The following is a 25,448-nucleotide window of genomic DNA, read 5'->3' as shown; positions in this document are numbered from 1 at the left end:
TTATTATTTATCTCATTCACGCAAGAGACTAGACGTACCGATAGAAGAGGAAGCGGCGCATTGTCTACCTTTGGAGTTGGCAGAGTTGTTTAGAAGCGACACAGAGGAAGAAGATTTCATCGGACTTAGCGATTAGGAGTGACAGATTGTTTGGTAAACGTATAGCATGTTCTATATGTTATAGTTATTTGAATGACTCTTACGTATGTTATGTTACGTTAACATACCAGGCACGTTCTCAGCTGGTTATTTATGTGTCATATAACGCAGTGGTCCCCAACCTTTTTGTACTTGCGGACCGGTCAATGCTTGAAAATGTGGGGCGGGGGGTAGTAAAAATTTTTTTTATTTTTTTTCTCGTCATAAAGATATACAATCATGTGTGCTTACGGACTGTATCCCTGCAGACTGTATTGATGTATATTGATATATAATGTATATATTGTGTTTTTTATGTTGATTTAATAAAAAATAAAAAATAAAAATATATATATATATATATATATTTTTAATTTCTTGTGCGGCCGCGGCCCGGTACCAATCGGTCCACGGACCGGTACCGGGCCACGGCCCGGTGGTTGGGGACCACTGATATAACGTACACTTATTCAGCCTGTTCACTATTCTTTATTTATTTTAAATTGCCTTTCAAATGTCTATTCTTGGTGTTGGATTTTATCAAATACATTTCCCCCAAAAAATGCGACTTATACTCTAGTGCGACTTATGTTTTTTCCTTCTTTATTATGCATTTTCGGCCGGTGCGACTTATACTCCGGTGCGCTTTAAAGTCCGGAAAATGTGGTGATAATGTTTAACATTACAAGAGCCCTCTCGACATGAAATAACACCCTTTAGTCAATTTAATCTAATATAGTAAGGCTGCCTGAGGCTGAGCCAATCAGTGGCCATCATACTGAACAGTGTGATCTGATTGCTTTGGTGTCTATGGTGGCCAATACTACTGTACAATTGATATTTTTAGTTGAGTCATTTTTATGCTTGAAATTTGCTTAATTTAGGACCAAAAAATTGTGGACTTGTGGTGAAGCCGCAATATTAGAAGCACGATGCAGCGAGGGACAAATGTACTCACTAAGATTTAATTAACATCCTGTGATAAAACTGGCGGTTGGCCTACCTTCCCTGGGAGATGCCCGTGTCCCCGATGATGTAGTCCAGTCCCACGTAGCCGCCCGTCTGCACGCGGTCCGCCGCCAGCAGGAAGGCCATGCCGGCCACGCTCTCCACCGCGTCCCGCCGCTTGTTCAGGATGAGGCGCTCTGTGCTGAAGCCGCACTTGTCGCTGAACAGGAAGTCAAAAACTGCACATAGAAATAGCAGTAAATTAGAAAAAAACGCAAATAGTAAATTGACTGACAGTATCTCCGAAAAGTAGGTTCAATCCCGCATTTTATTGAGCAATTGTGTTTTAGCTGTACACAGACTACTCCACAATATATCCACACTGCAAAAACTGAAATCTAAGTAAGATTAAATATCTCAAATAAGGGTGATATGTGCTTATTTTCTGTCTGATAAGATACTTATTCTCACTAAGCAGATTTTATGTTAGTTTTTTACTTGTTTTAAGTGTTTAGGTCCTAAATGATCTCAGTAAGATATTACAGCTTGTTGCTGAGATTTGATGACCTATATTGAGTAAAACATGCTTGAAACTAGAATATCAACTGTTGCAAAGCTGTGTCATCAACACTCACAAGTATAAAACTACTTTTTTAAAGTAATAGTCTTATTTCAAGCATGAAACAAAAAAAATCATTACTTTTACACAATTGTGTCCCATAATTAAAACAGATGACAGCAAAATAGACTTTGCGGTTTTATTTTCAATGAAACAATAGAAAATACGCACTCATATAGTAGTACAGTTGGCACAGTACAGTAAACGGAGAGTTAATATTTAAACATTTAACATTTCTAACAATTTTGAACAGAAATAGTTCAGGCACATTCAGATGAATTCTTCAAAATTGCAATTAAAATTTTTCTGCCCAGGGGCCAGGCTGTATATATGCGCACTAATTGACTGAGGGAGCACGCACTTGGCGCGATGATGTCATGTTATCGATGGAAAAATGCATTTTTAGACCATATGATTTGCCTGAGACCCCAAGAGTAACAAGCGGTTGCCTTGATGCCTTTCCATTAAGAACAATAAATTAGTTTTTAGTATAAGTTTGCTGGTTTCAAGAAATGTAATGCCGAGCGCATATCATTATGTCAAGGTAATGGCAGTAGCATTTACTTAATTTAAGAATATTTTTCAACATATTGAGCAAAAAGGTCTTTTTTTTTCTACCAAGAAAAGTGCACTTGTTATTAGTGAGAATATACTTATTTCAAGGTATTTTTTTTAGTTCATTGAAGTTAGCTAATTTTACTTGTTTTGGAAAGTCTTGACTAGCCAAATTGTCTTGTTCTATTGTCAGATAATTTTGCTTAGTTCAAATAAAATACCCCTCATTTTTGTATTTTTTTCTCTTGTTTTTGAACACTGACTTTTTGCAGTGCACATTTAATAATGTCCCCAAAGATATCACAAAATCTTGCTGAAATGAGGTGTACTCACTATTGAGATACTATATACTGCAATGCCCATGAAGCCCACTATAGGAATCTGCCTGGCAACAATTTGTAATTCCCATATTTCCATTTTGTCTTCTTACTTCAAATACTTCAAGCAAGCCACAATCCCTCTTTAGGTGCAAATTGATGTGCTCACCCCCAACCTGACACACGAGGGCGCTGCAACACAAGCTCTACATCGGCAGTTAAAAAAAAAGCACAGCCTCATGAAATGTAATAAAATCAGCATGAGCAGCAGTCAGATGGAATTAATTACATTCTAAAAATAGTTAGTGGGCCAAATGACATCACGGCTGTTCACTCAACCATTGTGTGGATGGACGGGCAACGTGAGGTCTCCTCGGGGAGAAGACGTGCCCATTTGCACGTGCTTGGGAAGTCCTGATCATAACTGGGGCATAGTAATGCTTACTTCTGCCTAGTATGACACCATTATGTACCCTAATTTGCTGTACTGAGAGCTTTATTTTAATATTTTGGCATTATCTTTTTGAGGGCCACCATGATAATATAGTACTGTAATGCCAACAATTCCACACTAGATCATGCATGTGTGCCTAATGTTGAGGCCGATGACTGTGTACTCTGATGAGCCAGATCTAAAGATAGCAGCTGTGTGTGTGTGTATACCCTATGAAATTCCTCATTACTGATGCACGGTGAAGCCCGCCACTCAATCCTCCATGATCCACAGAGCACAGGAATGCGGATGCTCCAATCATAACACTATTCCAAATTATGCTGTGTGTAACAGACTGTGTGTGCGAGTCTAAAAATCTCCCTCCTTTCGCCCGCCATGTGCGCCACAAAAAGCATTACCATGGTGATCTACTACAATCATCGTTGTGCTTCATTGCTTCCATTGTGCGCCGCTTGCCTCAAAATTGAAAATGCACACAAGTGAAGCATCTGTCATGTGATAATCATGGCAACAACAAAAAAAACACAATTGAAAACTCTTGGGAGCTAAAGGGGATTAGCCGTTAGTTTAGGCAGGCTTAAGAACCACTATAATCCTGCCCAAATTAATATTTAGGGGGGAAATGAATGAATATAAAGTATACTGTGGACAACATTACCGGGTGCAGGGGGGGTGTGAAAGGTGACCTCTGGGCTGTAAGGGCTGAGCATGGAGTTCCTGCAGCTCCGCACCCGGAAGGCGTACAAGCTGTCAGGATCCAGGTCGCACACCACGGCGGTGGGTCCGTAGACCTGCTCTGTGACCCTCCACGCGCTGCTGTCCTCGCCGCCGTCCTGAGAAGGGCTCGGGCCTCCCAATCTTAAAACCATTCATGAGAATGTGCATCACAACTACAATGTCAACAAATTAAAGTCATATTGTGTGCTAATTTTGATGATTCATAGCGCCCCCTATGATTGTGCTTGGTACAACATGCTAGCATACATGTAATACAGATGTTCTCAAAGTTGTATAATCATTAAATGTGAGTAAGATATTTCAAGACAAGCTTAGTTATAGGGTCTGAAACCTACACAAACACACGTCATACTCCAGGCCCCGGGCCCAAATTTGGCTAGCCCAGTCATATGTGTGGCCCGCCACATGTCATTTTATGTGACCCGTCACACGTCATTTTATGTGACCCGTCACACGTCATTTTATGTGACCCGCCATATTATTAATGGCCCACCACATAAAACTTACGCGCCACATTCTTTTATGTGGTTCCCCACGTCATTTAAACAAGCCCGCCACACGTCATTTTATGTGGCCCGGAATGATATTTTAGGTGGCCCTCCACATCATTTATGGGGCGGCGTGGCGAAGTTGGTAGAGTGGCCGTGCCAGCAATCGGAGGGTTGCTGGTTACTGGGGTTCAATCCCCACCTTCTACTATCCTAGTCACGTCCGTTGTGTCCTTGGGCAAGACACTTCACCCTTGCTCCTGATGGCTGCTGGTTAGCGCCTTGCATGGCAGCTCCCGCCATCAGTGTGTGTGTGAATGAGTGAATGTGGAAATACTGTCAAAGCGCTTTGAGTACCTTGAAGGTAGAAAAGCGCTATACAAGTATAACCCATTTAAACAAGCCCGCCACACGTCATTTTATGTGGCCCGGAATGATATTTTAGTTGGCCCGCCACATCATTTAAATAAGCCCGCCACACGTCATTTTATGTGGCCCGGAATGATATTTTATGTGGACCACCACGTCATTTAAACAAGCCCGCCACACGTCATTTTGTGGCCCGGAATGATATTTTATGTGGACCTCCACATCATGTGGCCCGGAATGTTATTTTTCATGGCCCTCCGCATCATTTAAACAAGCCCGCCACATGTCATTTTATGTGGCCCGGAATGATATTTTATGTGGACCTCCACGTCATTTAAACAAGCCTGCCACACGTCATTTTATGTGGCCCGGAATGATATTTTATGTGGACCTCCACGTCATTTAAACAAGCCCGCCACACGTCATTTTATGTGGCCCGCCACATCATTTAAATAAGCCCGCCACACGTCATTTTATGTGGCCCGGAATGATATTTTATGTGGACCTCCACGTCATTTAAACAAGCCCACCACATGTCATTTTATTTGGCCCGCCACAACATTTAAATAAGCCCCGCCACACGTCATTTTATGTGGCCCGGAATGATATTTTATGTGGACCTCCACGTCATTTAAACAAGCCCGCCACACGTCATTTTATGTGGCCCGTCACATCATTTAAATAAGCCCGCCACACGTCATTTTATGTGGCCCGGAATTATATTTTATGTGGACCTTCACGTCATTTAAACAAGCCTGCCAGACGTCATTTTATGTGGCCCGGAATGATATTTTATGTGGACCTCCACGTCATTTAAACAAGCCTGCCACACGTCATTTTATGTGGCCCGGAATGATATTTTATGTGGACCTCCACGTCATTTAAACAAGCCTGCCACACGTCATTTTATGTGGCCCGGAATGATATTTTATGTGGACCTCCACGTCATTTAAACAAGCCTGCCACACGTCATTTTATGTGGCCCGGAATGATATTTTATGTGGACCTCCACGTCATTTAAACAAGCCTGCCACACGTCATTTTATGTGGCCCGGAATGATATTTTATGTGGACCTCCACGTCATTTAAACAAGCCTGCCACACGTCATTTTATGTGGCCCGGAATGATATTTTATGTGGACCTCCACGTCATTTAAACAAGCCCGCCACACGTCATTTTATGTGGCCCGCCACATCATTTAAATAAGCCCGCCACACGTCATTTTATGTGGCCCGGAATGATATTTTATGTGGACCTCCACGTCATTTAAACAAGCCCGCCACACGTCATTTTATGTGGCCCGTCACATCATTTAAATAAGCCCGCCACACGTCATTTTATGTGGCCCGGAATGATATTTTATGTGGACCTCCACGTCATTTACACAAGCCCACCACACGTCATTTTATTTGGCCCGCCACAACATTTAAATAAGCCCGCCACACGTCATTTTATGTGGCCCGGAATTATATTTTATGTGGACCTCCACGTCATTTAAACAAGCCCGCCACACGTCATTTTATGTGGCCCGGAATGATATTTTATGTGGCCCGCCACACATCATTTTATGTGGCCCGGAATTATATTTTATGTGGCCCACCACATCATTTAAATAAGCCCGCCACACATCATTTTATGTGGCCCGGAATTATATTTTATGTGGCCCGCCACATCATTTAAATAAGCCCGCCACACATCATTTTATGTGGCCCGGAATGTTATTTTTTATGGCCCTCCACGTCATTTAAACAAGCCCACCACATGTCATTTTATTTGGCCCGCCACAACATTTAAATAAGCCCGCCACACGTCATTTTATGTGGCCCGGAATTATATTTTATGTGGACCTCCACGTCATTTAAACAGGCCAGCCACACGTCATTTTATGTGGCCCGCCACATCATTTAAATAAGCCCGCCACACGTCATTTTATGTGGCCCGGAATGATATTTTATGTGGACCTCCACGTCATTTAAACAAGCCCACCACACGTCATTTTATTTGGCCCGCCACAACATTTAAATAAGCCCACCACACGTCATTTTATGTGGCCCGGAATTATATTTTATGTGGACCTCCACGTCATTTAAACAAGCACGCCACATGTCATTTTATGTGGCCCGGAATTATATTTTATGTGGCCCACCACATCATTTAAATAAGCCCGCCACACATTTTACGTGGCCCGGAATTATATTTTATGTGGCCCGCCACATCATTTAAATAAGCCCGCCACACATCATTTTATGTGGCCCGGAATGTTATTTTTTATGGCCCTCCACGTCATTTAAACAAGCCCGCCACACGCCATTTTATGTGGCCCGGAATTATATTTTATGTGGCCCGCCACACGTCATTTTATGTGGCCCGGAATGTTATTTTTTATGGCCCTCCACGTCATTTAAACAAGCCCGCCACACGCCATTTTATGTGGCCCGGAATTATATTTTATGTGGCCCGCCACACATCATTTTATGTGGCCCGGAATGTTATTTTTTATGGCCCTCCACGTCATTTAAACAAGCCCGCCACACGCCATTTTATGTGGCCCGGAATTATATTTTATGTGGCCCGCCACACGTCATTTTATGTGGCCCGGAATGTTATTTTTTTAAGTGGCCCACCACATTCTTTTATGTGGCCTGCCACATCATTTAAACAAGCCCGCCACACGTCATTTTATGTGGTCCGGAATGTTATTTTATGTGGCCCGCCACGTCATTTAAACAAGCCCATCACATGTCATTTTATGTGGCTCGGAATGATATTTTAGGTGGCCCGCCACACGTCATTTTAGGTGGGCCGGAATGTTATGTTATGTGGCCCACTACACAAACTGAAACTGAACATGTCATTTTACGTGGCCCGCCACATCATTTAAAATGGCCTGCTACATTATTTCTAATGCCAGCCACAACATTTGTGTTGCCCGCCAGGTCCATTTTAGGTGGCCCGCCGCGCCCTTTTTTATGGTTGTCTTCAGTTTTCGCGGCGTTAGCAAGACATAATGTCCGCCCCTCCTTTTGTGGGACTTTTATGTGGTCACCCACAGAATTCTGTGGCCCTCCACATCATTTAACTTGGTATGCCTCAGAATTTAATGTGATCCGCCACATTATTTTAAATGTCCTGCCACATCATTTATGTGGCCTGCGAGAGGCTGGAAATGAAGCACTTTCTGGCCAATTGCATTTGTTTTGTCAATTTTGACAAAAAAAAGTTTTGCATGCACTTGCATGACGTATGTTTGAATGTTTGATGATGCCACACTATGTTTCAAGCACTTTTTTTCTGGTTATCAAAAATATTGGAAAATCTGCTCTTCACCTTGACTTACGATTTCAAAGCAAGTTATTCAATCAGTTAGTTCTAAAAATAACAGTTGCCAATGCAAACTGTGTAACGAGGATAGGTTTAAATTCATATACAGTACAGGCCAAAACTATTTACATTGTAGATTGTCACTGAAAGCATGAAAACTATGACACCTGTGAAGTGAAAACCCTTTCAGATGACTACTTCTTGAAGCTCATCAAGAGAATGCCAAGAGTGTGCAAAACAGTAATCAGAGCAAATGGTGGCTATTTTGAAGAAACTACAATATGTTTTCAGTTATTTCACCTTTTTTGTTAAGTACATAACTCCACATGTGTTCATTCATAGTTTTGATGCCTTCAGTGACAATCTACAATGTAAATAGTCATGAAAATAAAAAAAATGCATTGAATGAGAAGATGTGTCCAAAATTTTGGCCTGTACTGTATGTTCACTGTTACGAACGACCGCTCTGAGGGCACCCATATTTGGATGTGGCCCTCAATAAAAATGAGCTTGACACCCCAGCACAAACATTAGATACGTGATGTGAAAAAATATGTAAGTTTGTTCCCACCTGCGGTACTCGAGCAGATGGTGGTCGGTGGGTATGTGGTCCTCAGATAACTTCCAAATGATGGTGGCCTCGTTGTAAACTTTGCTCTTGGAGAGGTCGATCATAGGGGGATCCGGGACTAAACAATTGGAGAAATGTATCAATACAAAGGGGAAAAATAAACATGAGATGTTCACCACCTATCCATGTATTAAAATGCTTTTCACATCATACAATGCAGACTTTTGAGGGTGATCATCAAATGTGTTTTTGCAACACTTATTCCCAAAAAAGGAGCAGCTGGGATGTTGAGGACGCAAATTAAACAAGAATATACACCACACCAGTGATAGTGGTTCACTTATTTTTACAATTGTATGGCAGTTAAAGGTAAACTGTGACATTGCTTGTACAATCAATTATTGTAACAGTTTGAGCCATGAACCGACCAACCAGTAAAGAAGCAAAAGACTCCAATAAAGCCTTTAATCGTGCTGTACATTGCTGGAAACATGGACAAATAAATGAACCAACGCACGACGTTGTTGCGTAACACAGCCAAGTTAAGAGGTTTTCACACGAAAGCTCCTTCCAAACGACAAATAGCACTTTCTTTTAAATTAGAATTCCATACCAATTGTTATCGGATAAAGCAAGATGACACACGCCTGTGCTCTAATCCAAGCTGTATCGTTTGTATTTCTCTGTGGTAGAATGCAGGCACATTATTAGAACCGTGTGATGCTCTTTCAGCTCAGACAACACTTTGGTCAAATAATATTCATCTCCACCACACTGCAAAAACTGAAATCTAAGTAAGATTAAATATCTCAAATAAGGGTGATATTTGCTTCTTTTCTGTCTGATAACATAATTCTTCTCACTAAGCAGATTTTATGTTAGAGTGTTTTACTTGTTTTAAGGGTTTTGGTCCTAAATGATCTCAGTAAGATATTACAGCTTGTTGCTGAGATTTTATGACCTATATTGAGTAAAACATGCTTGAAACTAGATTATCAACTGTTGCTAAACTGTGTCATCAACACTCCGAAGTATAAAACTACGTTTTTAAAGTAATAATTTCGTATTTCAAACATGAAAATAAATTCATGATGTCGAGCGCATATCATTATGTCAAGATAATGGCACTAGCATTTACTTAATTTAAGAATATTTTTCAACATATTGAGCAAAAAGGTCTTTTTTTTCTACCAAGAAAAGTGCACTTGTTATTAGTGAGAATATACTTATTTTAAGGTATTTTTGGGTTCATTGAGGTTAGCTAGTTTTACTTGTTTTGGAAAGTCTTGTTCTATTGGCAGATCATTTTGCTTAGTTCAAATAAAATACCCCTAATTTTTGTAATTTTTTTTCTTGTTTTTGAACACTGACTTTTTGCTTGAAGCAACCCAAGTTAATCTACGTTATTATTATAGGGTATACATTTTAAAGAAATAAAATACCTACTTACATTAAAATCTAGTTTCCTACTATGTGTGGTTCTTTAATAACTGAACTCTCTTGAGAACAGACTTGTACTACTTCCACTACTACATTCATGGCATTACTTCCTGGTCTTACTGTAGTAGGAGACCCCAAAAAGCAAAGACAAAATGGGGCAGTGGGCCATTACACTCCACTGATCAGCACTTAAAGAACAATCTGCTGGAAGTACCAGACGGAGCGGCTAAGTTTCACTGCAGGGGATCAGCTTTCTCTCGTTTCCGTCGTCTGTTCCCGCTACCAAGAGGAGATGGACTCATTTATTTCACTCTTGTGGTTTCATATTACGAATATGATGGAGAGAAGTGTTGTTGTCGTGGCAACAGTTTGAGGAACTTTCCACGCTAAACGGAACATGATCCTTCTTCCTAAAACGCAAGCTTTTTCCCCACCACATTTGTCTTCTTTCGCTGTTTTGTATAATGACACCATCAATAATGCGGCAATATTTCAGCACTGCAAAAACTGAAATCTAAGTAAGATTAAATATCTCAAATAAGGGTGATATCTGCTTATTTTCTGTCTGATAAGATCATTCTTCTCACTAAGCAGATTTTGTGTTAGTGTTTTACTTGTTTTAAGGGTTTTGGTCCTAAATGATCTCAGTAAGATATTACAGCTTGTTGCTGAGATTTAATGACCTATATTAAGTAAAACATGCTTGAAACTAGAATATCAACTGATGCAAAGCTGTGTCATCAACACTCACAAGTATAAAACTGCTTTTTTAAAGTAATAATTTCTTATTTCAAGCATGTAAAAAAAATTAAAAGAAATTAAAATCATGACTTTGACACAATTGTGTCTCATTAAAACAGATGACAGCCAAATGGACTTTGCTGTTTTATTTTCAATGAAACAATAGAAAATATGTACTCTTATAGTAGTACAGTTATTAGTGAGAATATACTTATTTTAAGGTATTTTTGGGTTCATTGAGGTTAGCTAGTATTACTTGTTTTGGAAATTCTTGACAAGCCAAATTTTCTTGTTCTATTGGCAGATAATTTTGCTTAGTTCAAATAAAATACCCCTAATTTTTGATATTTTTTTTCTTGTTTTTGAACACTGACTTTTTGCAGTGTGCCTGTCAGCTGTTCTAATAGGCGTGGCCAACCAGGCAGACCTGTCAAGTCTACCTGATTGCCCATCCCCTGTCTGATTACAATAAAATTTGAAAAGTATATGAATATGAAGACATACTGAATCTTTTTGAGCAAGTTTGACACCTGACAAATACTTCTCCAGCCCTGTTTGAATGCAATTGTACCTGTCCCTAGAGTATTTAGCTTGGGATTCCCCCTTCACTGGATTCTGCATAAGAAGTACAAACAGATAACTGATGGATCAACTCTGTGAAAGAAGCTTCTCAGACTTTCATTATTGCACAGGAGTAGCATAAAAACCTTCCCAAATATACCTTTGTTGTGTTCATGTTCCGAAGCCACAAAAAGACAGCATTTGCCACTTCTGTAGTGCACACACTGTTAAGAGCTTAAAGGCTCGGCAAACTGATCTTCAACGCGGAATCATCTGCCAGCGCTGCAATGAACGACTGCAGTCCTTTAATGGCACAGGAGAACTTGCTTCCTGCCTGAAGCTCAACGTAAAAGCATCGTTCACTCCAACAGTATAATGAGACTTTTTAAGCATGGCTGCCAACAGCAAACATGGATCCATTCAAGGCATTCTTTTATAAAAGATTCCATAGAAGGATGTAAAGCATGGGTGTCAAATTTGGCCCGCCGTGTAATTTCATTTGGCCCTTGAAGCAATATCAAATTAACATTAGAGCTGGCCCGCAGGTATTATACAGCGGCAGTGCCGCTGTAACACCACATTCACCGCTAATACTCATACTTGCCAACCCTCCAGATTTTCCCGGGAGACTCCCGAATTTCAGTGCCCCTCCCGAAAATCTCCCTGGGCAACCATTCTCCCGAATTTGTCCCGATTTCCACCCGGACAACAGTATTGGGGGGGTGCCTTAAAGGCACTGCCTTTAGCGTCCTCCACAACCTGTCGTCACGTCCACTTTTCCTCCTTACAAACAGCATGCCGGCCCAGTCACATAATATATGCGGTTTCTACACACAAACACGAGTGAATGCAAGTCATACTTGGTCAACAGCCATACAGGTCACACTGAGGGTGACCGTATAAACAACTTTAACACTGTTATAAATATGCGCCACACTGTGAACCCACACCAAACAAGAATGAAAAACACATTTCGGGAGAACATCCGCACCGTAACACAACATAAACACAACAGAACAAATACGCAGAACCCCTTGCAGCACTAACTTTTCCGGGACGCTACAACATACACCCCCGCTACCACCAAACCCCGCCCCCTCACCCAACCCGCCCACCTGAGCCCTATCATTAATGAACTAGCATCCCAGAAAAGATGCCAGGTATCTGGCTTGGGCACATCAGATTAGATCAGTGGGTTGCAAACTGAGCAGTAAAAAGGCCTGAATGGTTGATTTATTCATTATTTTATTTTCAAATTTATTAGTCTGTGGAAAAAGTTAATGTTGATATTTACCTCAGAAGGCTGCAAATAGAAAAGAGGCATTAGATTTTTTATTTGAATTGTATTTAATATACCATTGATGTTTTTTCGTTTGTTTTTTGAAAGTTGATTTTGCACTATTAAGTTATATAAGCGTTGCTTGTTCCATATTCAGTGTTGAATCAAATCAGTTTAGCAAACTGAGCAATAATTAACGTTTTATTCATGCACTTTCTCTTGCTACTTCAAGGCTTGAATGTTTGATTCATTCATTATTGTTATTTTATTTTCAAATTTATTATTAGCCTGTGGAAAAAGTTTATTTTGATATTTACCTCAGAAGGCTGCAAATAGAAAAGAGGCATTCAATTTTTATTAAAATTGTATTTGATATGCCATTGATATTTTTTAATTATTATTATTTGAAACTCGATTTTGCATGTCAATATAAAGTTATATAAGCCTTGCTTGTTCAATATTCAATGCAAAACTTGTTTGGGTCCCTATTAAAAGGTTAATTTGTTAAACCTTGGCCCGCGGCTTTGTTCAGTTTTTAAAATTTTGGCCCACTCTGTATTTGACTTTGACACCTCTGTTGTAAAGTAAACGTAAGGAATCTTTTCTTCCTCTCCACCTACAAAGCTCATCTTACTTGCACTTGTGTCCAGTCAGTAGCAGCTGTCAGCTGTTGACGTGCATCCACTCAAAGGGCTCAGCTGCATTGTCAGCAATGTGATTCCTATTCGTCTGTAGAACGACGACGTCTGGACGCACTGCTTGTACTTCTAAGTGCATACTTTGTAGACTTATTGATAGAAGGTCTGAGTACAACTCTCATTAGCAAATAGCCCAAGCACGACAATTGAGTCATTACGCAATCAGGGCAAGAATGTAAATACATTGAACACTGTGAACGTAACGCTCTACTAATTAGCAGTGCCTAAGCAAAAAAAAAAAAAAGGCTTCATTAGTTGCTGATTAAGAGTATTTCATGTTCTTTCAGTATGAAGGCAAGTCAGTAGCATATGAGCTCTCCATCAATTAATCAACAGAGCTAGTAACTGTTTTTTGGCAGATCTTTGATAAACATGTTTACCTCTGCCAAAAAAGTTATCAGAAATGCCAACAGTCCCAGTTTCCCGGAATCACTCAAAGGGCCGATCTTAGTACTTGCTAGTTCGCTAATTCCCAAACCCCAAATCAACCAAGCTTACCAGTAATTGTCATTTTGGTCAATTAATCAACACGTACAGTAATTGTTCCTTGACAATAACATTTTAATGTGACAAGGAAATGACCTCGGATGCCAAACCTCACAATTTCCATAGTCAGCTGAATACAACTCCAAGATTTCCCCCAATGCATACTTGATCAATAGCCATACAGGTCACACTGAGGGTGGACGCATAAACAACTTCAACACTGTTACAAATATGCGCCACACTGTGAACCCACACCAAACAAGGATGACAAACACATTTCGGGAGAACATCCGCACCGTAACACAACATAAACACAACAGAACAAATACCCAGAACCCCTTGCAGCACTAACTCTTCCGGGATGCTACAATATACACCCCCGCCCCTCCCAAATTCCAAGCTGCTGTTTCGAGGCATGTTAAAAAAAAATAATGCACTTTGTGACTTCAATAATAAATATAGCAGTGCCATGTTGGCATTTTTTTCCACAACTTGAGTTGATTTATTTTGGAAAACCTTGTTACATTGTTTAATGCATCCAGCGGGGCATCACAACAAAATTAGGCATAATAATGTGTAGGGCTGCAACAACTAATCGATTAAATCGATTAAAATCAATTATAAAAATAGTTGCCGATTAATTTAGTCATCGATTCGTTGGATCTATGCTATGCGCATGCGCAGAAGCTTTTAAAAAAAATAAATAAATAAAAAAAAGTTTTTATTTTTATTTTTTGAAATAAACCTTTATTTATAAACTGCAACATGTACAAACAGCTGAGAAACAATAATCAAAATAAGTATGGTGCCAGTATGCTGTTTTTTTTCAATAAAATACTGGAAAGGATAGAAATGTAGTTTGTCTCTTTTATCCGATTAATCGAAGTAATAATCAACAAATTAATCGATTATCAAATTAATCGTTAGTTGCAGCCCTAATAATGTGTTAATTCCACAACTGTATATATCTGTATCGGTTGATATCGGAATCGGTAATTAAGAGTTGGACAATATCGGAATATCGGCAAAAAAGCCATTATCGGACATCTATAGCTATTTTTTTTCCTAGACACGCCCGGAAATAAACTTAATATATAGATCCACCCGGTCACATCATTAGGTACACCTGTCCACTCTCATATCAATTCAGAGTGTATAAAAAAAAAAGCTGCTTTTTGCAGAATTTATGTCACTGCATGTTGTGTGTCTGTGTTCTGCGCATGTCACGATTAGATGAATATAATACCTTTTGTGTATCCTCATAAACCCTTTGGTTGCGCGCTTGACTAAATGTCCATCTCTGTGACGTCACAACGTTCTGTAGCCACACTCCAAAACCCCACAAACAGAGGCATCCAAAACTGCGTGCAAGCTCACACCAAAATGCATGAACCTTATGATTTGCACTTTGGCATTGTTTAACTTAAATATCCAACAAATAAATATCCACCAAAGGGGGGGGGGTCCACCCACTTCTGCGGTCCTCTCCAAGGTTTCTCATAGTCATTCACATTGACATCCCACTGGGTTGTGAGTTTTTCCTTGCCCTTATGTGGGACTTGAACAGAGGATGTCGTTGTGGCCTGTGCAGCCCTTTGAGACACTTGTGATTTAGGGCTATATAAATAAACATTGACTGATTGATTGAACACTGTAACATTATTTACAAGTCGTAAACTATGAAATTCATCACAGGTCCACTTTGAGTTGGTAAGTTAGAAAGTTTGCTACATATCTTAGTTAACCGTGTCATTTTTTGCAGTAAATATGTAATGATTATGTTAAGCATAGCAGAGGATTTAAAGCGGATAATGAGCGCTTACAAAAGATTCATGTGAAAGGTATTGACTCCACCAGCTAGCGAATTGTAATGATTGTTCCTCTTCTCAGTAACAGGAGGAGGATTGATTTAATTATATGAACCTAGTATAAATCATTGTTGGGAGACGCACACAATGTATTTATGGTTCAAATGTGACTAGTTCCATGATAACACTCATTTGAGGTTTGAGCTAAGTGTCCTGATTATAAAAGTGAGAAGCAAAAACGCCATGTTGTCAAACATTGACATGAGATTTATTTTTAGACATTATCTGCAAACTTCTGTTCTTTGCTCCAATAATGATCATACCCCTATAATTTTAAAGATTGTTTTTCCAAGATTTGAAAAGCTGAAGATTACATTTACAGTCCGTCTCGACCAGAAAAACCACAACAAACTAAGCCGTAAATTCCACAACAAGCCTGTCCGCAGTTTGCTCTCGTTCATCCAATTAAGCAGCTGACAAACAACCTCTGACCTCTTATCATCCCCCGACTCACAGGGCATATTTTAAACAACCTATTGATTTTGTTAGTAGACTTTCATACCTCCACCAAAGCACATTTCTTTGAGCAGCATCTCTTCTCGGGACGTGTCCAACACAAACTCGTCAAAGCAGGGGTGGGCTGACGGCTGGAACGTCCTAAGAGACTCCGTGGCCTTTTGGATTCTGGACACACGCACACAAAAACACATACAAACATGAGGACATCACCACAGCAACAGTGGTTGGACAAAACTGTTTAACTTTTTCTTCTCAAAATAAGAAATGGGGTTCCTCCCACAAAATACAGTACAGGCCAAAAGTTTGGACACACCCTCTCATTTCAATACGTTATTTATTTACTATTTACATTGTAGATTGTCACTGAAGGCATCAAAACTACGAGGCCTGTGAAATGAAAACCACCTCTTGAAACTCACAGAGAATGCCAAGAGGGTGCAAAGCAGTAATCAGAGCAAAGTGTGGCTATTTTGAAGAAAGTAGAATATAATCCTAATCTACGATTTGACTCCCTCGAATGGCCTTGACGCTGTGGAAACAGGACCAGGCTGTTCTGAAAAACACCCCCAAGGACACCTCAATGATGGACGCTTTTGACCTCCTTCCCTCCCTCACTCCTCAACGACACCTGGAGTCGAACTTTTGAAGATCGGCCTCAGTCTATAAAAGACATTACATCATCACACCCAAGACAATTGGGCACACACACGCACACACCCACACACCCTGCCCCACCCCACGCCTTCACTACCGCTTGTTTCCCCTCGGGGTGATGGTCGGATGGCAGCGCTTCATAGCAGCGGTCGCCTTCCAGGGCCCCAACTCCCCGCCCCTCTGTTGCGAGTTTGTCGTGATTAAATGTAACGTGTTTATGTGTGCATGGCATGGAGGTTTTTTCCCACTCCAGACTAGGCCCCCTTAGGAGCCCAGTCTAGATTGTATTTTTTTACTCAGTTTTCCCCAGCGTTTTACTTTTTTCCCATCTTTTACGGGGGGGCCTTATGGCGACCCATCAGCATTCCTGTTCTGTAACCCTGCACACTGTTTTTTTTTGTCTAATCTTGAACGGGTTTGGGCTGAAAACAAAGTTTAGTTGTACTTGTTGCAATGACAATAAAGACCTATATGATCTGATCTGATTATAAAACATGTTTTCAGTTATTTCACCATTTTTTTGTTAAGTACATAACTCCACATGTGTTCATTCATAGTTTTGATGCCTTCAGTGACAATCTACAATAGTAAATAGTCATGAAAATAAAAACGCATTGAATGAGAAGGTGTTCAAACTTTTGGCCTGTACTGTACATCCAGTATTTCCATAACTGACATATTTACTTTTGTACTCATTGATATGTCAGATTTCATAAGTGAAAGAGGGGATTAGAAATAGAAAGCGCTACAGGCCATAGTATCATGATCCTGTAAGTGCAAAGGTTCCATTCTTATCCAAAGCTGCTAATGGAGATCAATTAGCAGGATTACAGCAAAAACACTTTTGTCCAAACACGCGTCACTGAGTGGACGACACGGCAAAAGGATTTTCTTTACTTGGTCCTTAAGTTCGGTAGCCTGTGCACATGGCTTTGCACGTATGGACAGCTGGTACGCTTCATACACACACACAAAAAAAACAGACATCTGACATTATTGGTCTTAAACTTGTCTTCAGACGCACTTGACTTCACACAAATTGTAGTTCACTTGAAAAAGGTGGGCCTGGACCAGGCTCGACTACTCCTGCATGCAATGATGTCACATAACAGGATCCTCCCTTTCACCAGTTAATGATAACCGGCACCTTGCCCACACTCGGGCACAGTAGAAATAAATACGGTAAATACGGTATGCTCGCTCACACTCGGGCACATGAGCACACAATCGATGAATCACTCCTCCTCCCGGTTATTATTTATACTCACCATCTGGCATCGTAAAAATTAACAGAGCGACTAATATTAATCCACATAGTCAAAGCGCACAGTATGCTTACTCACGCAAGGCAATGTATACAGTATGTCCTTTAATGGTATTGGTCTCCCTGACAGTAATCAGTGATTACTTAGAGTTAGAAACTTGACTCCAGATAATTCACAACATCAAACTCCACGGTACGGTCGCTCACATTCGATCACATGTCTGCATGTAAAAAATATGTGTCGTATAAATCCATGCAACCTCTCCTTCCGACAGTTAATAACTAACTCTCATTCCAGTCTGGTTTCCGCCCCCTGCACAGAACTGAAACAGCACTAGTAAAAATCACCAACGATCTCCTCCTGGCAGCTGATTCTGGTCTTCTCACTATCCTAATCCTCTTAGATCTCACTGCAGCCTTTGACACCATTTCACACAGTGTCCTCCTCCATAGATTGCACAGTTTTGGCATCACAAGCACACCCCTTCACTGGTTTAGATCATATCTCTCCGTTTCCTCTGGTGTCCCCAGGGCTCCGTTCTTGGTCCCTTGCTTTTTTTATCATATACATTCTTCCCCTTGGCAATATTTTCCATAAATTTAAAATGCATTTTCACTGTTATGCGGATGACACCCAGCTCTACATCTCAACCAAACCAACTGCTTCTCTTCCTCCCTTACAGACTGCTTCAGTGAACTCAAGCAGTGGTTCTCATCCAATTTCCTTCAACTCAATAGTAATAAAACCGAAATCTTACTTGTCGGTACAAAAAAACATTCTCGCCAAAACCAACAGCTTGTCCGTTACTCTCGGCAATTCCTCTGTCTCACCCTCCTCCCAAGTCAAGAGTCTGGGTGTCATCCTCGACAGCACACTTTCCTTTCAAGCCCACATAAACAACATTACCCGGTCTGCTTACTTTCATCTACGAAACATTAAATCGACTTCGTCCATCCCTTACCCTACATACTGCTGCCATACTAGTCCATAGCCTGGTCACCTCTCGCCTGGACTACTGCAACTCTCTCCGGTTTGGTCTCCCTCACAAATCACTTCACCAACTTCAGCTTCTCCAGAACTCTGCAGCCCGGATAATCACCAGAACCCCTTCATTCCAGCACATCACCCCTGTTCTGCAGCAACTCCACTGGCTACCCATCAAACATCGTATCCACTTTAAAATAATTCTCCTCACTTTCAAAGCCATCCATAACCTCTCTCTGTCATAACTCTCTGACCTGCCCTCACATTCCCTAAGATCTTCTTCATCCATCCATCTCACTGTCCCCTTATTTAAACTGTCCACCATGGGTGCCCGAGCTTTCAGCCGCTCTGCCCCACATCTTTGGAACTCTTTACCACCAGACCTTCATAACTTACACTCAATATCCCTCTTCAAATCAAGACTCAAAACACACCTATTCCTGACTGCTTAGTCATTGTAATCATCTTATCTTATCTATCTTTGTTATGGTTGTTTTTTAAATCCAATTTGATTTTGTTTTGATTTTGTACGGTGTCCTTGAGTGCCCAGAAAGGCGCCTTATAAGTAAAATGTATTATTATTATTATTATTAGAGTTAAAAACTTGACTCCAGATAATTCACAACATCAAACTCCACGGTACGGTCGCTCACATTCGATCACATGTCCGCACGTGAAAAATACTTGTCGTATAAATTCATGCAACCTCTCCTTCCAGACAGTTAATGATAACTGTAATAGAAACACAAAAAGTCAAAAATTATCAGTCACCACTGTGCACTGTGTAAACTAAATTGCTGAAAATAATCCACTAAGTAAAACCCTCACGCGCAGGTTGGCAACGTACTTGTCATACTCAATGCAATCGCTCCCTCCTTCCATTTATAATAACCGGCACCTTGCACAACAGGAACGCATAAATAGCAGTAACAAAGCAATAATAAAGAGATAGCACATGTACACAGGTTAAAGGTCAAATGATATATTGCAGGCCAGGAACATACCTGACGTGCAGCTGCTTGGCGGTCTGAACAAAGCAGGACTGGTCCGTCTCTTTGAGCACCTCTTGAGCGTATCCAACCAGGCCGCTGTTCTCCAACATGCCCTGGTACTCCTCCGTCTAGGAACACCAACACGTAAGATGACTTGAACCATACACTTTACTTTCATGCAATCTGTGAGCGGCAGTAACACACCTGGGATCTGAGCTGCAACAGGCGACGGTTACGGGACTGCTCGACGGATTTCAGCATCTCCGACTTTCTCTCTTGCAGGGTCTCAAACAGGCGGTCAAAGTGCTCGTTGGCTTGACGTTCTGCCCGCTGGCCATTTTCCTTTGGTGACAAACAGTACATTGAATAAACACAGCAAGCATCCTCCAGGGAATATGCACAAATAGGTACCCTAAATATAAGTGCAAGCTAGCATTTTAGTTTTGCTCTATTTTTAGCATACTGTTTGGACAGCGGTTGTTGTCTCAGAACAACAGCTGTTGCTCTTTTGAAAACTACACCCAGGGCTTCAAGATAAGAGAAACACATGACGTAACTTCCTTGTTGGTGTAGTTTACTAAATAATGATCCTGAACGTACAGTACAGTACAGGCTTAAAGTTTGGACACACCTTCTCATTCAATGTGTTTTCTTTATTTTCAGATTGTCACTGAAGGCATCAAAACTATGAATGAGCACATGTGGAGTTATGTACTTAACAAAAAAGGTGAAGACAACTGAACATGTTTTATATTCTAGTTTCATTAAAATAGCCTCCCTTTGCTCTGATCACTGCTTTGTACACTCTTGGCATTCTCTCGATGAGCTTCAAGCACACCTGTGAAGTGAAAACCATTTCAGGTGACTACCTCTTGAAGCTCATCGAGAGAATGCCAAGAGTGTGCAAAACAGTAATCAGAGCAAAAGGTTGCTATTTTCAAGAAAATAGAGTATAAAACATGTTTTCAGTTATTTCACCTTTTTTGTTAAGTACATAACTCCACATGTGTTCATTCATAGTTTTGATGCCTTCAATGACAATCTACAATGTAAATAGTCATGAAAATAAATAAAACAGTGAATGAGAAGGTGTGTCCAAACTTTTGGCCTGTACTGTACTTAATGAGTGCACACACACACACTGTATACAACACTGTTCAACTCAACAGACAGGTTTAAACTCACGACACATATACTTTGTTCATCAGGATTGACAATTCTCAGGTTTCGAGAGAACTGGAAATTAAACATCCATGGTGGTAGTTCACCATAATGCATACCCCCTGTGGGAGATATTGTAATTCCTATTCAGAGATGACTTCAGTGGTTGATGTGTTTTTGGGCCCTCATGACAGGCATGAGAATCGATTACCGTATTTTTTGGACTATAAGTCGCAGTTTTTTTTCATAGTTTGGCCGGGGGTGCGACTTATACTAAGGAGCGACTTATGTGTGAAATTAACACATTACCGTAAAATATCAAATAATATTATTTAGCTCATTCACGTAAGAGACTAGACGTATAAGATTTCATGGGATTTAGTGATTAGGAGTGACAGATTGTTTGGTAAACATATAGCATGTTCTATATGTTATAGTTATTTGAATGACTCTTACCATAATATGTTACGTTAACATACCAGGCACGTTCTCAGTTGGTTATTTATGCGTCATATAACGTACACTTATTCAGCCTGTCGTTCACTATTCTTTATTTATTTTAAATTGCCTTTCAAATGTCTATTCTTGGTGTTGGGTTTTATCAAATAAATTTCCCCAAAAAATGCGACTTATACTCCAGTGCGACTTGTGTTTTTTTCCTTCTTTATTATGCATTTTCGACCGGTGCAACTTATACTCCGGAGCGACTTAGACTCCGAAAAATACGGTAATTGCTATTGAGGCAAAATGGAATACACCACTTTGCTGTAACCAGCAGAGGCACTGTTGTTTAGGTCTCAGTTTGCCGTTTTAAAAGGGGTCTTATTTACACTTGCGTTCTACATGAGTAATTAATGGTGGTACTTTGGTAAAAATGTTGCACAGACCATCTTTAAGCCACTTTCTGAATGTCTCTTCAGGATACGCCGTTAGGTGGGCGGTCTTATTTACGTGCCGAAGCCTTCCTTCAGGCCAAGCCCCCTTCAACTGAGTCTTCACCCTGTCAGCCATGTTGTAGTTTTTAGCGCTTCCACATGAAGTCTACTGACAGGTATAAGTTAGAACTGTTCGCTACTTTGTATTAGAAATGGCAATGTTGTCGTTTTTAGTGCTTCCACATGAAGTCTACTGACAGGTATAAGTTAGTTAGTTGTCCTGGGCATGACGTTAAAGTGCATCTGGCAGTGGAGGCTCCTCTATGTGGTCTTGGGGCACTAGGAGGTTAACCCCTTTACTACTGTTACCCCAGGTGGCCCTTGGCAAAGGCCTAGTACCTGACTGCCCCCTAGCCAGGGATACGGTGAAGACCTCAACGGCGGAGCAGGCGGAAGACGGTAGATTTAAGAACTACCACAACGGCTGCGATGGCGGAAGAAGGCTGCAGCAGTAAAGGGTCCCCAGTCGTCTTGGACTCCATGCCACTGAACCCTGACCCGATTCTGTCAAGGATCGTGTGGTGGTCTGTGCACAAGTCTCCCCATATAAAACAAAGTCACGCACAGGCATCCTCCATAAAGGGATACACCCAAACCAGGAGGATCGTCATACTCGTTCGAGTGACCGCCGATGATAAGTTAGAACTGTTCGCTACTTTGTATTAGAAATGGCAACAGTGGAGGATGCATGTGCATGGACGAGCCAGTCTGCCCCACAGCAAGAGGATAAAGGAAAAAGAAGGAAGTTATTTAATAAAACTGGATAAAAATGGCAAACTCACGGAAAGCTGTTTGAGTAAACCTCTACGATATATGGTGATATCATTTGACTTAACTAAGCCAAAATACATCACCAAAGTCTCAAATTCTAAACAGCTCATTTGGAACAAGTTTGGAAGAGGGCAAGATTGTTTTATAAGTGTATCCGCCATGCCTCCATGGTTGGATTTAAAATGTTCTGTTAGGTGGGCGGTCTTATTTACGTGCCGAAGCCTTCCTTCAGGCCAAGCCCCCTTCGACTGAGTCTTCACCCTGTCAGCCATGTTGTAGTTTTTTGCGCTTCCACATGAAGTCTACTGACAGGTATAAGTTAGATCTGTTCGCTACTTTGTATTAGAAATGGTAACAGTGGAGGATGCATGTGCATGTACGAGCCAGTCTGCCCCACAACAAGAGGATAGAGGAAAAAGAAGGAATTTATTTAATAAAACTGGATAAAAATGGCAAACTCGCGGAAAGCTCTTCGGGTAAACTTCTACGATATGACTTAACTAAGCCAAAATACATCACTAAAGACGGAAATTCCAAACAGCTTATTTGAAGCAAGTTTGGAGGAGGGCAAGATTGTTTTATAAGTGTCTCAGCCATGCCTCCATGGTTGGATTTAAAATTTCCGGGACTTATGGCCATCCCAAATACAGAAAACAGGTTTAAAAAAAAGAAGGTGGCTTTGCATAATAGGACTCCATTAAGAGAATATACAGGACATGAGCTATGGTAAAACCCCAATTTGATTAAACATTAAAATAAATATACAAGATCGGTAGAAAAAAAACAAAACAAAAAAAACAAAACAAATATATTTATATTTATCAATAAACCATTTAGCCAGTTTTCTCTTGTTGGTGAGGGTTGCTGATGGTACCTCAGTCTGACTGATGAGCTGCTCCAGGCCAGTAATCTGAGTCCTCACTTGGTCCTCTTTGCTGATGAGATAATGGATACTCTTGGCCAGCTTCTCCTGTAAGAAGGACATAGATGAGCACGCAAACACACTTAAGCGGACTTTAGGTGGCTCACATACACTACAGTGGACAACATGATGATATCCCATCATTAAAATGTATAGGGTGTCCCAAAAGTCACTATACACTTCCTTTTTTCTATTTCCTTTCATGTATCATGCGGACACACGTGAAGCCATCAGTATTTGACAGTTTAGGCTTTGCAGTTTTTGTAAGTGTATCAGTCCCTTGGCCCATGGCTTGCCAATTGACATTAAACGCATCAAAAATTGGGCTATGCGTTGGAGCAGTGTGACGGTCATAAAACTTCTCAAACTGGCGCAGACCTGCAGTCGGGAAGGAATAACTTCTTGCCAGGCAGCAATTTTTGCAACACTGCTTTTAATGTCAATTCGTCTGTTCGAATTATGCCTGAAAGGAAATAAAAAGACAGTGTACAGTGACTTTAGGAACACACTGTACATAATAATGCTTCTAATGTTGAGACATTGTCTGAGAGGTAAGTTTCATAACAATATGTTTATTGTAGTGAGCATTAGTGTGCAAGTGCACTGCGTCTTGTGTATCTAATACTTTGTGGTCGGTGTGTGTAGTTACAGTAATACTGGGATGAAACAGCATTGAAGTTCCCAGCGACCGAAACCTGAAGCAGGTCACGGGCCAACAAAAAGGTATTATCTGATACACCTTTGGCACAGTTTGAGAACACAATGGACACAAACTCATGAGGGACAAATGGTTACCATCAAATATTAAGAAGGACACAAACACTTAGCTGATTGAATTTCACACAGATTCGGCCTCGACAAGCTCGTTGTATACTACTATTGTGCTTATGACTTTCAAGTGCTTTGCTTTATATAAAAAAGAAGGCAGTGGAACACATTTGGATTGTGAAGTCTGTCTTGCAACGTATATAGGTGACCGTGTGAATATAGCATTATCACAATAATGTTTTGATACCAATTATATACAGTATTTTTCGGAGTATAAGTCGCTCCGGAGTATAAGTCGCACCGGCCGAAAATGCATAATAAAGAAGGAAAAAAACATGTAAGTCGCACTGGAGTACAAGTCGCATTTTTTGGGGAAATGCATTGGATAAAACCCAACACCAAGAATAGACATTTGAAAGGCAATTTAAAATAAATAAAGAATAGTGAACAACAGGCTGAATAAGTGTACGTTATATGAGGCATAAATAACCAACTGAGAACGTGCCTGGTCTGTTAACGTAACATATTATGGTAAGAGTCATTCAAATAACTATAACATATAGAACATGCTATACGTTTACCAAACAATCTGTCACTCCTAATCGCTAAATCCCATGAAATCTTATAAGTCTAGTCTCTTACGTGAATGAGCTAAATATTATTAATTGATATTTTACGGTAATGTGTTAATAATTTCACACATAAGTCGCTCCTGAGTATAAGTCGCACCCCCGGCCAAACTATGAAAAAAACTGCGACTTATAGTCCGAAAAATACGGTATCATGTGTTTTACATAAAACGTTTTGTTAAAAACTGAGAAAGATGAGTGTTGCTGTTGATTTGTGTTGAGTTTTTTTTTCTTTTCTTTTTAATTGTAGTACAGTCTTGATTATCGTTAATTGATTCCGGACATGACCGCCATAAAAGAATTTCCACAAAATAGA

At 40.5% G+C, this 25,448-nt stretch overlaps 1 protein-coding gene across 6 annotated transcripts in view; it reads right to left on the bottom strand.

Moving 5' to 3' along the window:
• Positions 1–25,448, bottom strand: part of trim36 (tripartite motif containing 36) — a 65,204-nt gene that overhangs the window by 10,800 nt on the left and 28,956 nt on the right. For all 6 annotated transcript variants that reach the window (XM_062025894.1, XM_062025892.1, XM_062025890.1 and 3 more), the window contains 7 exons: positions 23,688–23,783; positions 20,151–20,288; positions 19,959–20,074; positions 16,095–16,216; positions 8,520–8,637; positions 3,690–3,889; positions 1,142–1,325 (listed from right to left, as the gene is read on the bottom strand). In XM_062025894.1, coding sequence (XP_061881878.1) covers positions 1,142–1,325; positions 3,690–3,889; positions 8,520–8,637; positions 16,095–16,216; positions 19,959–20,074; positions 20,151–20,288; positions 23,688–23,783 — 974 coding nt within the window. The remainder of the gene's footprint in view (positions 1–1,141; positions 1,326–3,689; positions 3,890–8,519; positions 8,638–16,094; positions 16,217–19,958; positions 20,075–20,150; positions 20,289–23,687; positions 23,784–25,448) is intronic.

Source organism: Entelurus aequoreus, linkage group LG17 (genome assembly GCF_033978785.1).
Source record: "Entelurus aequoreus isolate RoL-2023_Sb linkage group LG17, RoL_Eaeq_v1.1, whole genome shotgun sequence".
In the NCBI taxonomy this organism is placed as follows: Eukaryota; Metazoa; Chordata; class Actinopteri; order Syngnathiformes; family Syngnathidae; genus Entelurus; species Entelurus aequoreus.
Note: the sequence above shows the minus strand (reverse complement) of the source record. Positions and strands in the feature narration are given on the sequence as shown.